The 16,443-nt window shown below is 40.9% G+C and overlaps 1 protein-coding gene across 3 annotated transcripts; it reads right to left on the minus strand.

The window, feature by feature from the left end:
- Nucleotides 1–771: 771 nt before the first annotated feature.
- On the minus strand, nucleotides 772–16,415 carry tgfbrap1 (transforming growth factor, beta receptor associated protein 1). Of its 3 annotated transcripts, none has more exons than XM_071541385.1 (13): nucleotides 16,350–16,415; nucleotides 14,822–15,537; nucleotides 12,891–13,085; nucleotides 11,321–11,475; nucleotides 10,963–11,045; nucleotides 10,266–10,446; nucleotides 9,943–10,103; nucleotides 7,343–7,400; nucleotides 7,094–7,237; nucleotides 6,653–6,799; nucleotides 5,722–5,881; nucleotides 4,779–5,242; nucleotides 772–4,486 (listed from the first exon to the last, which is right to left on the minus strand). In XM_071541385.1, the coding sequence occupies exons 2-13, from the start codon at nucleotides 15,516–15,518 to the stop codon at nucleotides 4,298–4,300; spliced, it is 2,634 nt and encodes an 877-aa protein (XP_071397486.1). In that variant the 5' UTR covers nucleotides 15,519–15,537; nucleotides 16,350–16,415; the 3' UTR covers nucleotides 772–4,297. The 3 variants fall into 3 exon arrangements, with proteins under 3 accessions (XP_071397486.1, XP_071397484.1, XP_071397487.1); XM_071541383.1 differs by lacking the exon at nucleotides 16,350–16,415 and adding an exon at nucleotides 16,211–16,299 and having other exon boundaries at nucleotides 14,822–15,532; XM_071541386.1 differs by lacking the exon at nucleotides 16,350–16,415 and adding an exon at nucleotides 16,211–16,262.
- Between the last annotated feature and the right edge of the window lie 28 nt (nucleotides 16,416–16,443).

Genomic DNA, 16,443 nt, shown 5'->3' on the forward strand with positions numbered 1-16,443 from the left:
AGGTCAAATCTTGTTTCAGGTGACCTTGTACCACACACAGCAAAATGAAATTTCCCTACAACAAAGCAACTTTGCAATATTTCTTCAATTTATCCTGTCTCTCCTCTAATTATCTCCGTTTATAATAACTGTCTCCTTTTATAATTTCTATTTATCTTGCAAAATACATTGTCACTCTTTCATTATAGACTGTGCTTGGCAGTAAATGAATACATGTTGTGTCCTGAATGCACCTCTAACAAAGCCATAACAGAGCACACACAAGGACTCACATCATTTAAAGTAATGCTCTCATCCAGAGCAATTTAATGAGTGAGCAGATACTTTGACAGGACACATTAGCTGTTGTTGGAATCAAACCCGTCACCTTTTATTTACAGGGACAGTCTGTACCACCACTGCTTAAAGGATAATGCCAGTTATTTTCAGTCTGGTTTTTTCAAACTGTGGGTACATAATGATTAATCTGTGAGTTTTAAGACAAGTTTTAAAGATTAAGGCTTTGCAATTCCATGATCTGGACAAGCAGACCATTTCACAACAGTAATGCTCTTTTTACCATTCCCTCTAAACACTCTCTCTACAACCATTTTTCTTTCTCTTTTGATCTCTCTTTCTCTCTATGAGGGGTGTTACTGCCCCTAGGGGACTTAAATACAGGAGACAGCATGTGGGGCCACAGGCGGCCCTCCACTGTTCAGAGCTGTTTTGAGAAAAAAAAAGTTTTAGCTGTGAAGTATAAACTGTCGACTCCATGGGTTGTTAGCATACAGTTCATGTTTATTAAAATGGGACGGCTTTACAGTTTGTACACTCCATCCACATTGGCATTGATTTACAAAGCAACAAACAGGTACAAATACAGTATATACATACCAGTATACATATATTTATAAAATACAGTGAGATTTTTTTCCACACAAATGTCCTTTTTTTTAATTATTTTAAGTCATGGTTGTACTTGTTAGCAGGGCTTTTAAGCAAGCTACATTTACAATGTTCAGACAGAAATGTGTTGTGCATAAGCTGTCATGTCATGTTGAATGAAATGTGAGTCAGACCTATCTACAACAATCTGAACTCCATCTTAGAAAAATAATCCAAAATCTGCGCAAAGTTCCCTACAGACAGGGATAGCATTTACAGAAAGGCTAGCATCAACAGCACAGGCACCACAGAAACAAGTAAAACCTGCGACAGAGAGGTGATAAAAAACAAGGGTTGGAATTGAATTGTAATTTTGTTAAAAGATGAACAACTGAGCAGATACTTCTTTCTCCCCATGTTTTTGTTATTTCTGTTATTCAGAATCAGTGACCCATTTCATCCAGCTTTCAAGCGACATTGTGCACCAATTGTATGATTCTTTAAACCTTTAATTGCATATGTAGAGTTGATTTGTGATTTGTGTATCCTCACTGATTTTCAAGATTGGGTTGAGTCTGCGTTGACTCACAGTTTGTAGTGTGTAAGAGTTCAGGACTCACTTTCTTTTGTTGTGATCTCCTGCCGCCAGAGAACAGTTGGATTATTTTTCCCATGTTTGATTTTTCAAAACTCAAACCTGTATGGGCTCCTTTAATGAGACACACAACTATCAGACCAGAGACTGGAAACAGCCAATGAGAGTTGAATGTGCAAAACAAAAACAAAAAAAAGACAAACTGAAGTACAAACCCATTCAACTTGATAGAGGAAAGGTGATTCTATAGAAAACTATTCTGCCACGATGCTGATATTACACTGATACCCCCACTTTACATATTTTGTTTCTTAATCCAACTGAAACGGGAAAATCCTCTTCATTACAGAATTCATGGTTCTCCTACCATTTTGGACAGCTCAGTTTTTCTGCTATTTTTCCCAGTTCACTAGTTACGACATAAACAACTTTTTAGTAAAGCATCACCTCCGTAGACATTTGGGAAAACAACCCCCCTGATTTTGCCAATTAGACTGCTGATCACGTTCTGGCTGAACAACCTAGCTTCACACAAGTTATGCAACTGCCATTACCCATTTCCCTGTGGGAGAGAGATTTATGAGGTTCAAGCTGCACTTTTTGGTTGTCTGACACAGACACCAAAGCACTAAAAGGACAAAATGGTGTTCTATGATGATAAGCCTTTAAAGATTTTTAGGGGTTCACTATGATAGAATATGGTTGACTTCCTTTTCATAAGAAATATTTCCCAAGAGGAGCGTTATGATTAAAAGGTCAAAGCCATAGCTCCAGTGCTGTGTGTGTCTTAGTCATGAAATCTGGAAGATGTTTCCAGCTAGACATTTTTCATAGACTATCAAAGACCAGCAGAATGGGTTTTCCACTATTTTCAATCGTTTGAAAAACAATTTTTAACGTCTCCCCCAGTACCACAAGACCTGTTACAATTAAACTTGTCATGCAGTATGTGATGACCTGTCTCTTAAACAGTCTTATATTATTACTTGGTAGTTTTATCTGATCATCATGAAAATTGGTACAAATTTATCAGAGCTTAACCACTATCTGTGTAGATTTATTTTCAATTTGACCAATAATGGGCTTGGCATATATTTTGAAAATTCATCTCTGTGAATTTCACTGGCCAAAAGTCATGAAATTATTATATGTATTAGTCAGTATACTGGTATGAAGTCTGTTGTGACTGGTGCATGTAGTCATGGCAGATCACATAATAGTTTAGGCTGTCAGTAAGAAATGTTTTTGACCATCACTGTTTAACAGGTATCCATGTCAGGAGCTCCTTCTGGAGGTTTCATGCCCAGTTTAACAGAAATCTGATCAAATTTGCATAAACAGGAACAATGAGTGTATAGCTATATCCAGTCACAGTACAACTAATGCAACAATGGATGCAAACAGATTTTAATTTTTATAATCTCTAGGTAAAGATTTCCATTCTACTGAGATACTTCTGTCAACACTGTTCCTTTTAATGCAGCTCCTGGGTAGCTAAACCAATTTAAAACATATTTATTATATTATTACTGGGTAGCATAGTGGTGAGTGGAAGAAAAGGTGGGAGAAAAAGACGTGACACAGGTTAGGAGCAGAACTCAGAATCAATAACTTCTCTAACACAGTGTGTGTGCTCCATCCAGATTCACTAAATGGATCTATGATGACGGGCAGAGGAGCTTCATTTATCGATCCGTATTGATTCATGACAAGAAAGATGCGTCAATTGCATTTGCTACTCAAATCCAGACAATTTATAAAGCTTAATCTCACAAGATCGGATGATACTTTTAATATCTGGCGCCATAAATGCTGTAACATTTCCCATCATGTTTCATACTACTATAAAAGTCTTTGCATGTTTTACAGAGTGAGTCTGATTCCTTTGTTTGTTTGCAATGACCCATGATGCAATTTGAGTATTTATCTGAATTCCCAATTAGACTTAATCATGATTAGTGGAACAATGTAGGATTTAACATAGCGTTGCACACTATTGTTGCTGCTCATACTTTTACACCGAGACACAGCTAGCTTCCATCCTCCATAGCAGGACATTCAAAGCAAAATGGGCTCGGCTCTGTTTGCTGCCAGTAAGTCAACCACTGAAACACAGTGAAAACAATATCCATTGCTTTTAGGGCGGTGTGGAAACAAAGTAGCAGACTTGGGTAGAAGAGTGAAACCAGATCTCAGAGAGTCAAAGACAGACAAAGAAGAGACTCCGCTTCCATGAACGCTGACGAGTCTTTCCAGTATTTCACATTAATACGTAAAAGGTAGGGCAATATGACGACAATACCAATATGAGTTAGACCAGAACCATAGTATGATGAGAGTGGTAATAATAATCATGCTTGAGAAGTATTTCCAACAGGATCCATGTATGTGTGTATGCATGTCCTGTAGTCCGAAGAGTTTCTCTAAATACAAATTCAGGTTTAGAACTGTACCAGCGCAGACAAGGACGGGTATCGCACTGAACCCACAGAAACCTTAGATTTACTTTTCTGTTTGAATGGATTAAAGGGGATTGCAAATGACTTGTTTTTGTTACTTCTGTCAAAATTCACAGTCTGGCACAGGAGCGGCACTGGAATAAATAGCTGAAATCATATTTCTCTCTCTTGCTCTCTCTCTCAAACACACACACAGACACACAGAGCTTTCTTTGTGTTTCTCACTAACCTCCGTAGCTGATTCTACAAGGGTAATGGGTGTTCTGTGCTTTTTGTTACCCCCATGATCCTCAGCCATCCACAAACTCAACTTGTCCTGCTTTTGTTTGGTGCCTCCAATCACAGCAGCCCGCGGCGGAGCTTGGACGGTGGAGTCTCATGTATGGTTACTGCTATTGGTTAACTGTCTCTTCGTGGGAGAGTCTCTTACTCTCTGGGCAACACAGTGTGTATGGACAGGCACTCCACCTGGCATACATACCACGTCAGGCTCACTGAAGGTGTTGTGGCACAGGTGGCATCCCTTCTTTTCAGACACAATGATTGGGTTTTTCCGCTCTTTCAACTGCGGGAGAAAAGACAAGAGAATAGAGTTATACTGAGTCGGTCACGGCTAAGCAGTAATGGGCACTAATATATAAGACAAAAGCAGGGGAAAGGCTTAGACTTAGCAGCAAATTCAATGAGAAAAGGGAATAATCCAATAAATTATGGCAACATAATCAAGCCTGTTAAAACAGTGATTAAACAAGTAATCCCATTAGAGGAGGAAGTAAATGTCCATTTTGATTGTAGAAGAATAATGAAACTCATCCCTAATTTATGCTTGCACAGTGTTTTCGCTATATGGCACTCACCCTGTCATGCAGTAGTTGAAGGTTTTCAGAGCGGGCTAGGCCTAGAGCAAGCTGGGAGGTGCGGCAGGCGTGCATGCTGGCCCTAACGGCACGACCCAGAAAGGGCCTCAACAGCTGCAGTGACCAGCCTTCAGGGAGCATGCTCAGTACGCGGACTGCGTCGAACACCTCGCCATGCCGATTCAGCAGGTCCACTGCTGCCATCTCCAGCTCTCCACCACCACCACCACCTATCTGGGCTGTTGCTGGGAGGCTCCTGTCTAGATAAACCCCCAAGAGGAGGTGAAACAGCCTCTGTTGGTAAGCAGAGTCCCGAGACGAAGAGGCCCATAAACAGTAGGCCTCAGCAGAGGGGAAGTCTCTGAGCTGGTGCACCAATATGTGCAGTGCTTTATCATGCTCCTCCAGTTTTCCATGTAGTGTTGCACGCTCTAGCAGCAGCTGTTCGGAGTTCTCTATCTTACCTAAATAGAGCAGAGTGATATGAAATATTAATGGTTGGAAACCTGCACATCGATCTCCCCAGCCATTTTGGAACAAGGTCCAAATCTTGAGAACAGGGATTGGATCTTCAGTCATCAGTAAGCCCAGGATCACACTTAATCCGTATTACATTTAGGTTGCTGCAATCTATGTGCAGAATTCTATACAAGGATCCCATGGCTCAAACGTATGGAGTTGAAACTGACTCAACAATTGTAGTATTAATATATAAACTTTCATCACAAATCACTGACTAAATGGTTTCATCATGAAAACTTCAGACAGCTAGTGAAAAGTGCAGCAACAACATTCATTGTAGTTTACACATAACTAAAACATAAGCTGAATGATTCAGATGCAATGCAACGGTAACAGAGTTTCTCATTTGAAATCAACTTCCATCTGAGAGCAATGCATTAGATGCATTAAGTGTAATCATGGCTTAAGACAAGTATCTCACCCAAGAGTAACTGTACACGGTATAGACTGGACTCCCTGAGCAGAGCTTGGAGCTTCTCTCTGGCTCTGGTCACCCGCTCTTCATCTGTAGGAGACTGGGACAGCAATGACAAGACCCTCTCCAGGTACAACACAGCCAGGTGTGTGTGGAACTTCTCCTTCTGCATCCACAAAGATGGAAAGAAACAATTAGTAGAATTCAATCAACTTTGCACGAGGAAGGTTCCTGGCTGCAAAACAATATTTATTACAGCTGCTTGTTTGGAAGGGAGTCTACAAACCCTTTACACTGACCACAAGACAATTTCCTTATACTAATAATAATGCAATCAGATACTTCAGGGAACTGATACTGTAGGGAAATTCATCTCCTTTTGCTTGTTCCCCTCCAAGTAGGCTCAGTGTGCAGGTTCAGCTACAGAACAGCATTGTGGAGCTGAGAGGGATTCAGTGTCTCGCTCAAGGATAGTTCAGCAGATTTGGGTGACTCAACCCAGTGGTTCTCAACATGGGGTTCTGGGACCACCAGGGGTCCTTGAGGGGGTTCCAGGGGGTCCCCAGCAAATTGATGAATTGTTAAACTTTATTTAACAATAAAGCATTATTTCATTTGCAAGAAGTTAACACAATTAGAGAATGTAGAAGAATTACTATTTTGATCATAGTTTCACTGTTATCTCTCTACCTACAATACAGATAGTCTTGGAATTCTGGACAAAATCATATCTAACAATAAAAATATTCTCAGATTTGGGTCCGGGAGACAAAATCTCATCAAATGGGGCCCATGGCTGTAAGGTGTACTAAATTAGGGGTCCTTAATATTAAAAAGTTTGAGAATCACCATGGGGACTTGAACCAGGATCTCTAACTACAACGCCCTTCTGCCACCTTTGTCAATATTTCTTGAAGATTGCATCTGCTGCCCATACCTGTGTTCGTCTTTCCAGCACCAGGTGCTCCAAGTAGAGAAGCAGGGCCTGGTTGTGCTTTCCCAGGTAAGTGATGACATCATCAGGGTTCAACACACCTGACTGATCTTTACTGGCAGGCCTCTTGGTAAAGATTTGGACACCTATCTATGAACACAAAAAAGATAGACTAGATTAATACTATAGCTTTACCATTTCATGCAAAGTATGTGCAAATGAGGTGCAAACAATCTGTAAAATGTAAAATGTAAAATGTAGAATATAGGATACTGAAATGCAGGAAAAAAAAACTTGGCGCAAACTACCATTTATATTGTTAATGAACCAACAGGGTGCTTTAAAATCAACTTGTAAAATTGACAAGTTGACACAATCCATTACTTCATTTCCATTTCAATGTTCGCTGACATTTTCAACGCCATTAAGGTCGTGGGAACCTACGGTGGGATCTTTCCGTAAGGCCCAGTCTGCATACTTCCACACTAGGTCCGGATTTGAGCAGAAGCTAAGGAAGTCCACAATGTACTCATATAGGTCCGATCTCGTGGAGTCCTGCAGCTCCCCATCCACCACGCGAATCCACAACTATCAGAGGAAAAAGAACAGGGAATACAGGTAATTCCAAAATGTCACTTTGGTGCTGAAGCTTCAGTGGGAACCGATAAGACTATAGATTTTATATCTACATACCTGTAGCGCTGCCGAGTCCTGGCCATTATAACGGTACAGAAGCCCAAGTGCAAAATATCTAAAGTGGAGTGAGGGGAAAAAAACAAAAAGATCAAATAATACAAAGCCTCTACCTTGGGATTCTATTTTTGTTCAAATAGAAAAAAAACGTAATTGACTTGACTAAACTGGAAGACGTATTGATCCCATTCCAGGGGGTATTTAACAGTGGTGGCAGAGAAAAGTATTTACCAAAGTATTTACCAAAGAAAGACTAATTTCAATCAGTCCCTTCAGGAATGTGCAATTTTGCGGCCACAGTAATGAATGCAAATTGAGCCAATCCCGCAATGTTTGCAAGAACTTGCAATTTTGCAAATTGCCGCAATTTTAACCATAAAATGGCCAAATGAACAGAGTGCTTGTAATTTGGGTTAATCACACCTTTTTGCAATAAAACCATACATTAATAAATGATGTCTACCAAGGTGTTCTTATTCTACAACCAAGGGAGAGATGACATCAGGATGATGCAGAGGACAATGAGGAGTAGTTTCATATGTGAATTTTATTCACCCCTACAGCTGGAAGAAGTTGAGTGCACTTTGTTTTTTGATTTAACCTACACTATTGTAGTTTGAATATATCCCGATCCTTTAGTTTGTATACTCACAGACATCCTCTGAGCTGAATATAACACTACCAAATGTTCTATCCACCATCCTGTCACAGAGAAGTCATTAATGTGAGTAGGCTCTCAGTACTATAAAATGAGTTTCACTTTGTCTTTATGCGTTGAAATGCACCAAATTGCCCATATTGTGATAACTGAGCTTATTCTTACAAGAAACATCTCAAATAAACAAGCTTGTTAGAAATAGGGAGATTGACAAATAATGAACAAATGCAAGTGAAAGTATAGTACAAAAATAGTACAAAAGGCATTCATTGACAAACAAGTAGCCTGCTGATCTTGATTCATCATGTTGGCCCACAGTCAGTAACACAGACTGAATGGCAGGTACAATGAGCCGTCATTAATTATAGTGTGCCTTCAGACAGTATTCAAGTTCCTTGACTTTTTTTTTCGCATTTTGTGGTGTTGCAGCCTGAATTCAAAATGAATTGAAAACAATCTACACAATCTACACAAAGAATGCATAGTAACAAGTGAAAAAATTCTTTCTAGAAATTTTTGCTAATCACTGAAAATTAAACACAGAAATCTTTCATTTAAATAAGTATTCAACATCCTGAGTCAATACTTGGTGGAGGCACCTTTGGCAGCTATTATAGAGTCTTCTTGGATTTGACTGCATCAGCTTGGATTTGGGGATTTTCTCCCATTCTTCAGTCAAGCTGGAGGGGTTAAGGTTGGTCTAGAGCTCAGGGAAACAGACTTTCAAAAGGATTCAAGTTTCTTTCATTCTTTCACATCCTGGTGCTGATTTGACTGCAAGTCTCCCAGTTCCTGCCCTGAAAGGCACCCACAGCATGGTGCTGCCACCACCATGCTTCACAGCAGGGACGGTGTTAGATGAATGATCAGCTGTGCACGATTTCCACTAGACAGAACACTTTGAATTACAGCTAAAGAGTTCAATTTTCATTACATCAGCCCACACAATCTTTTGCCTCATGCGCTGAATCTTTCACATGCCTTTTTGAAAACTACAGCTCAGACTGCTTGAAAAAATGCCTTTTTTAAGCAGTCTGAGTGGTTCCATATTTTTTTCCATTTCCTAATGATGAAGTGTACTGTGCTCTAGAAAATTGTTTTACATTGTTCCCCAGATCTATGCCTCCTCATATTTCTGTCCCTGAAGTCTACAGATCATTCCTTGTATTTCATGGTAGAGTTGAAAAGGCCACAGGTGGACTATAAGTCACTGTAAAGGGGTTGAATACTTTGACTCTACAAGTTCAAGCTTTTAATTACTTTGTAAAAAAAAACTCCATACCATAGGGCTGGGCGATATGGTTGAAATCAATATCATGATAATCATAAGGATCGATATCAATATATATATGGTTCATGTATGCTAAATCACGTTAAATAATCACATTAATGTTCATCTCGTTGAACCGAATGGTAATGTTAGGTGTGGTGTCAAACCTCATTTTATCAGAGTTTTTAAGTAAAATTTGCTTGTCATCATCAATTTAGACAGCAGAAATGTGTGTCACGATATTAAAAATTTTCATATCATCACGATATGATTCCACTGAAAGACGATAAGCGATAATATTGAATTATCGCCCAGCCCTACTTTACCATTACAGGTTTTGTGCGTATATCAGAGACTAAATAGAACTTAAATGATTTTGAATTCAGGCTGTAACACCACAAAATGTGGAGAAAAGTCAAGGAGGTTGAACACTCTCTGAAGGCTACATAAGTCAGCCACGTTACACCTGCTCCCAACCAGGTTTGGCCATAATAATGTAACTGCTATTAAGTCAAGCTTGGTTTGTGAAACAGAGTTATCTGAGAAGTTAACCAAACCTACTGAAATATGTCTGTCTTACTGCTAATCTCACTTGAAATATGCAATAAAAATGAAATATCCCCAGGGAAAAAGCCTAATCTTAGAACCAGAGCCCCGAGCTGCAATACGCACTTGTGGTATTTCTCCAGCCAGGGGACGCTGTCTGCAAGCAGGCAGGAATTGTCTGAGGCTAGCAGGTCCAGTAGGCTCTCATGGTCCTGTTCAGCATACAGCTTTAACAGCGCAGTGTCCACGTCCTCTCTGCAGCCATTGGCCACCTCTGTGCTCCGAACCTGTGTGTGGAGATGGAAGAGAAAACTGTGTATATAATGTGCAGTAGGAGGTGAAATTCAGAGTTATGCTCCGACAATAACAGTTATTCCAAGAAGAGTTTCTGACAAGGGAATTTACTGCAAAAAATCAATGTCAATAAAATCATTTTCTGCTCTGTTTACCTCTCCCAAATACGTGATAAGGAACCTCTTGCATCGCAGCACTTTTTCCTGGTCTCCCTGTGCCAGGTGGTTGAGATCTGCAAACTCGTGGAGAGGAGGGTGGCAGCGTGTGAACGAAGAGGAAGTTGGCAGCAGCAACGGGTAGAGAGAGATCAGCTCCCGCACGTCCAACTGACCCTTCCTGCAAGTGTGATAGTTGGGTCACAAAAAATGCTAATGAATGAGCCAATCAATAACTAATTAACAATTAATTATCTGGCTATGACTGTAAGGACTGCAAGATTGGCTTCAGCAAATTTAAAGTAGGTGAACTGATGGGTTACAGAACTGCATACTATCGATATACTTGTGCAGTTTTCCCCTATTGTTTAAATTAAACACCAAACCACCATAATCCTAAATATTTCGCTGATGTCTTTCAAAAACTTTAAAAAACCTCAGGCAATAATGTGAAAAATCAACAGGTTTCAACTTTTGTAGAGACAAGGTTTCTGCAGTACAGTTTTAGTATCTTGCTGGCTAGTTCAAACTGATGTCAGATCAGCAGAAAGAAATGGGACTATGAAACTATTTATAGAAGAGGTAATTAAAGGCTTTCTCTCAATTAAAGGCGCTCAGTGTTTAATCACAGAATAGAATAGAATAGAATAGAATAGAATAGAATAGAAAATGATGATGCACTGACTACGACCCTTACCTAAAGTGTTCTTTTGCTTCTAGAAACTGAAGTTGGCCAAACTGTATGAAGCCAGCCTGCTGGAGGATTCTTTTGTGCAAAATCTGAGCATGGAGGAAAAGACAAATGCACAAGACAAGTCATTCTATTTCAGATTTTAAAAATAAATCACAGACATTGTTATTCAACTGAGACAAGTGCTATATTTGGTCGCACATGATGGATCTTAGTCCAGGCAAGATGACGACAGAGTAGAATGGTAAGTTTGTACAGCCCATTTATCACCCACAATTTTATCTTTTCAAATATTTCAGCCATGACATTGAAAAAGTGAAAACGATACTACTCTGTGCACACACACACACACATAATCTGTTACCTGGAACTTGTCTTTGGGGATATTTCTCTGTGCTCCCTCTGTGAGCGTGAGCGCCTCCTCCACTCTGTGACTGGCCAGCAGGTCCTGGATCTGTCTCTCCAGAGGCAGCGGGACTAGGATGTACACTGCCTTAGTGGAAGCCAGAACCACTTTCCCTGAAACATACACTCACAGGTCAGAACTCCAACATCGATCTATAATAGCCACAAAAACACATAATGATATCACACTTTACCTGCCCCTAAACAATCATTTGATTCCCCCCTTTGTACAATAGCCTATAAGTCTTACATTGCAGCTACATATTTTAAAATGTCCCATATTCTACCCTTTGCAGTGTTTTATTTTATGTCTTGAGGTCCATTCAAAGCTGTTTGTGTGGTGCCATGTACCAAAAACACTGTCAATCCATTTTTCCACATCCATGGAGATGCTGGAAATCCATTTTTCCAGCATCTCTCTGAGCCTTGCCAAGAACAGGCTGTTTCTGTTGCTGTGTCTTTAAGGCTCATTAATATTAACGACCCCTCTGTTCTGATTGGCTAACCGTTTCAAGAGTGAAACGTGAGACAGCGACAGGAAGGAAAAACTCTCCTGTAAGAAACAATGACAACCGCTCAACCGCTTTGAAAAAAACATTTTGTTAGCCTATTATTTCTAACAAAAATGATAATGAGCGATCCTTTGTGACGCCACAAAGTTACGGAAGTCCAAATGACTCGTTTAGAGGCTCCGTTTTTTAATATGGATTGTGTGGATTTAGTTGGCTATCGTGCGTTTTGATAATTTCGCGATGTTTAGATGGCACATCCAACTCCTTTATAATCAAAGAGGCAGGGGGGACCTTTAAGCAATTGCTTGCAATTGCTTCATGAATTTCAACTTGGATGGATGCTCACTGCATTTCTTTTGCAATTTTTTTTTCCAATCCAATTTTTTGGATTTCTGTTCAGTAAGAAAGCATTTTAGAATTAAAAGTTATATACATGCATAAAAACCACAAGTTTGTGCTATTTTGTATAAATTCATATTTTAGAGCACAAACATGGACTTGAAAATAGCACTTGAATGCAACGCTATTTAGCAGCCGACTTGGAAGTCCCAGATATCCCACGAGCACATGAACACAGCATAATATTTCTTGCTAAAAAAACAATAATTGTCTATTGGCGGAAATCCCAGATCACCACCAAAATCTAATCAACTGATCCTTGGGCCAAGGACTATCTGTTAACCAAATTTCATCGAAATCCGTTGGTAACTTTCTGAGATATCTTGATAAGAAACAGACACACAGGCAGGGATTAAAACCCTCCAACTTGTTGGCAGAGGTAACCGTGCTGTACAATTATATATAACCCGCTTTTTTGGATAAGGTTGGTTGGCAGTGCTGCTGCCATTTATGTTGTCTACTTCTGTCAGCAAAAGAGCTGAAGAGCTGCCTGCCTGCCTGTCGCCTCAGCTTTTCCAATAGACAGGCTGGCAGTGGCTGGCAGTTCCTTTCTGGAGATGCATGGTCTGATCAGACAACATGAATAAGAAAGCATAAAATTGATGTTTGTGAGGATACCTTCAAAGTCTTGTAGAATGTGTCCATCCCTGAATGAGAGGGTCTGTTTCAGCTGCTGATCCAGCATGCTGTGGATGGTGATGAATCCCTCATCCAGAGCCACTACGTACGGGAAGCACACAGCCGCACCGATCACGCTCTCTGACCAGTTCACAGGGGCCCGCTGGGATACGCCTTCCGCATTGGCAAACATTCCTGAAGGGGTATGTGGAAGGGGTCCGAGAGACAGTTTTGGAGATGAAAAGGGAGGCATATGTCAAGAAAACATTCAGAACTTCCGAAATAAATAAAAAACAGCCAATAAAAAAAACAGCAGATACAGACAGGTTGTGCAACCCTTCAGTTTGGGCAGTTCAGTAACTTCTAAGAAAGAAACAGCTTCCTTGGACAGCAAGTTCAATGTTTTACTGTGTTGTGCCTACATGCTTACTACATGTGCTGCGAACGGCATGCTGCTTTAAGAGTCAAGTGCCAAGTGCTGAAACATAGGGTGCATCCCAAAGCTCCCAAAATCACTCCTACCCCTATCCTCCGTGACCCATGTTGATGCTGCCATGTTACTTGCTGTCCAAATAGTGGAGGAGACAAGAGAAGCCGCTCCTGAAGCCTCCTTTGGTGGAGGATGCACAGGTGTATCCCCCGCCACAGGTGTGACCTCATTATGATCACACCCAGAATATGACATCATTGACAAAACTTGAAAAACACGGCAAGGGGATTACCAGCTCATAAATGTGAGTAATAGTATAACAGCATACAGTTAATATTAGAGTCAGTGTTATTGTCTAACATAGTTAACATTGGCAGCTTTAGGTTAATGTGCGAGCAGTGCATAAAAACTTTGACTGGCTGTGAAGCTTATTGTGGGCTTGGGCTACATCAGTTATGATAGAGCCACTTCATCAACAGCAGACATCTATTTTTGATGATGGGGTAGCAAATAAACTGTCTCAAGTGGCCTCTACTTTCCCTCGCTCCCTCCTCTCTATTCCTCCCATCTCCATCAAGTTACTTCCTGGTAGGAGAGGAGTGGTGGTGAGGGAGGGGAGGAAAGGAGGAGTGAAAAAGCTTGTGACGCACCCATATTGATTTACTAATGTTTGTACTAACTACTTTGTACAAAACATTCAAACATTTCTGTACTGCGGATTAGGGCTGCGACAAACGATTATTTTCATTGACGATTAATCTGTCGATTATTTTCTCGAATAATCGATTAGTTGTTTGGTCTATAAAATGTCAGAAAATGGTGAAAAATGTGGATCAGTGTTTCCCAAAGCCCAAGATGACGTCCTCAAATGTCTTGTTTTGTCCACAACCCAAAGATATTCAGTTTACTGTCATAGAGGAGTAAAGAAACCAGAAAATATTCACATTTAAGAAGCTGGAATGAGAGAATTTTGACTTATTTTTCTTAAGAAATGACTCAAACCGATTAATCGATTATCAAAATAGTTGGCGATTAATTTAATAGTTGACAACTAATCGATTAATCGATTAATCGATTAATCGTTGCAGCTCTACTGCGGATATTCCTTTTGCTCCTGATTATGTCCACAAACCTGCACCCACTCTCCTCTAAAATGTTTTGAGTTTTGAGCTGTGAGTTGAATGTTCCTTTGCCATCCATCAATGCTGCCAGTATGAGGTAAGAACATTTTTTGTCATAAATGGAACATAAGCCAAAACTAAAAGTGAGATTTCAATGTAACACTTGTAGGGTTTGCACAAGCATATCCCATCCGTAAGTGAGAACGAGTGCAAACATTCACTTCCACTGACTTGAGAACAATACAGAGTCAAGAAATCTAGAGTTATTGAGTACATTATAGTGTTTCAGTCCTCAACCCTAATCAGGTTAAACTGAGGGTGAATACATGATCAAATCCGAGCAGAGAACTGTCAAAGCTCACGTGTTTGCAGTGACTTACCAAGACCACCAGGCGCAGCCAAGAGGAACTCCTCCCTGCCAATCCTCTTGACGATGGGCCTCCTCTCCTCATTGTTGTAAGGGAAGAGATCTTGGGAGGCTCCTGTGTTGTAGTTCAGGATCATGTACTGCGTAGTGAGGGCCAGGCACAGGAAGTAACCGTCAAGACTGACAGCACAGGGTTGCTCGGGCGTGGTCACCTCTTTGACTAGTTGCACCCTGTCCTCATACACCATGTAAATCTGCACCGTCCGTCGCTTGGATGAGATTACACCCATTTCCACACAGAATGGATCAGCGTTCACTGGGTTCTCATTCATGCAGAACGCTGTCACACCTTTGATCTTGGCTCCACCCCCTGCAGCGGAGGGCACGGTCTCCAATGTGACCATGTCGACAAGCAACACTATTCCATCGCAGAGTACTATCAGACGCTCCAAAGCTGAAGCGGCCCGCAGCTCAGCAACCGGTTTCTTGAGGCCCAGGTATTTGTGCAGCAGCTTCTGAGCTGAGTAAGTCAATCTCCCTTTGGTGGAAGTGACCTCGTCTAGCAGGAAGTGGTGGATGAAGCAGTCGTTGGTTCCCACGTACAGGTGCTTCCCACAGCATTCTATACACTCTATGTTGATGCGAGCCTTGTCACCCATCAGCAGATCTCGCTCCACCGCGGGGACCAGCTCAAAAGCCTTCACACTCATCTCCACCAAGGCATCTACACTGGAAGACAGTAAAACGTGCAGGCATCAACAAAAGGTCATGAAGAATATAGAAAACCAACAATAAACCAATATCTCATGAGTAACGTCTTCAAGATAGTCCTTTTTCCTTAACAGTACTCATGTTGAGTGTGCTTTTTCAACAATACTGGAAGATAACTCTCTTATGCTATACATAATTGCTGAAACTGATGGTTAATTTTCTATGGCTGGAATTGCTAAATATGGTCATCAAATGCTCTTTGCTTAGTTACCTATATAGTGTAACCGACCTATTTTGGCAATGCTAGCAGCTCTTCTCTGCCAGGCAATTCAGCTAGCAAAGGCTCACATTCATACTGACGTTAGCGTTAGCTACCCACATCATACAAGCTACCGGTGGTAGCCAACCAATGTAAAACAACTAGTTAACGCTAATTATTTTCTCCAGAAATGCGTTAATTGGTTAATCAATTGAACATCTGAAGACGGGGAGAGCAATTTAAGTTTGAATTGATTATTGGGTTATCCAATAGTGCCTAAGTAGCAACCTAACAGACTAGCTAGGAAGCTAACGTTAGCGCATACAGACTGCCCTCTCGTGCTGCGAATGTTAGCAAGCTAGTTAGATCTTGGCTGTGGCTAAAGGAGGGCTGCTTGTTAATTTGCTTAAAGAAGCTGTGTCATTACGTTACCACAGTCACAGGTTGTCTGTCTGAAGAAGAAGACCCTAATTTTCAACCCGGCCTCCCTTCTCCTGAGAAGATGCTCTGCGCACCAACTCCTCCCTAGTTCTTCCCGAAGCTGTTGCCGTTAGCGCATCAGCAAGCATACCTAGGCTGTGCTCACAGGACAGCAGGCCAGATCGCCAGGAATGGGCGTGTCTTGCTACTTCAAAACCAGTGGCCAGAATAAATAGGACAAACAT

The sequence above is a fragment of the Centroberyx affinis genome, unplaced genomic scaffold (genome assembly GCF_046629955.1).
Source record: "Centroberyx affinis isolate AG114_WGS23_722 - 3 ecotype Tasmania unplaced genomic scaffold, CSIRO-AGI_Caff_v1 ptg003857l_1, whole genome shotgun sequence".
Lineage (NCBI taxonomy): Eukaryota > Metazoa > Chordata > Actinopteri > Beryciformes > Berycidae > Centroberyx > Centroberyx affinis.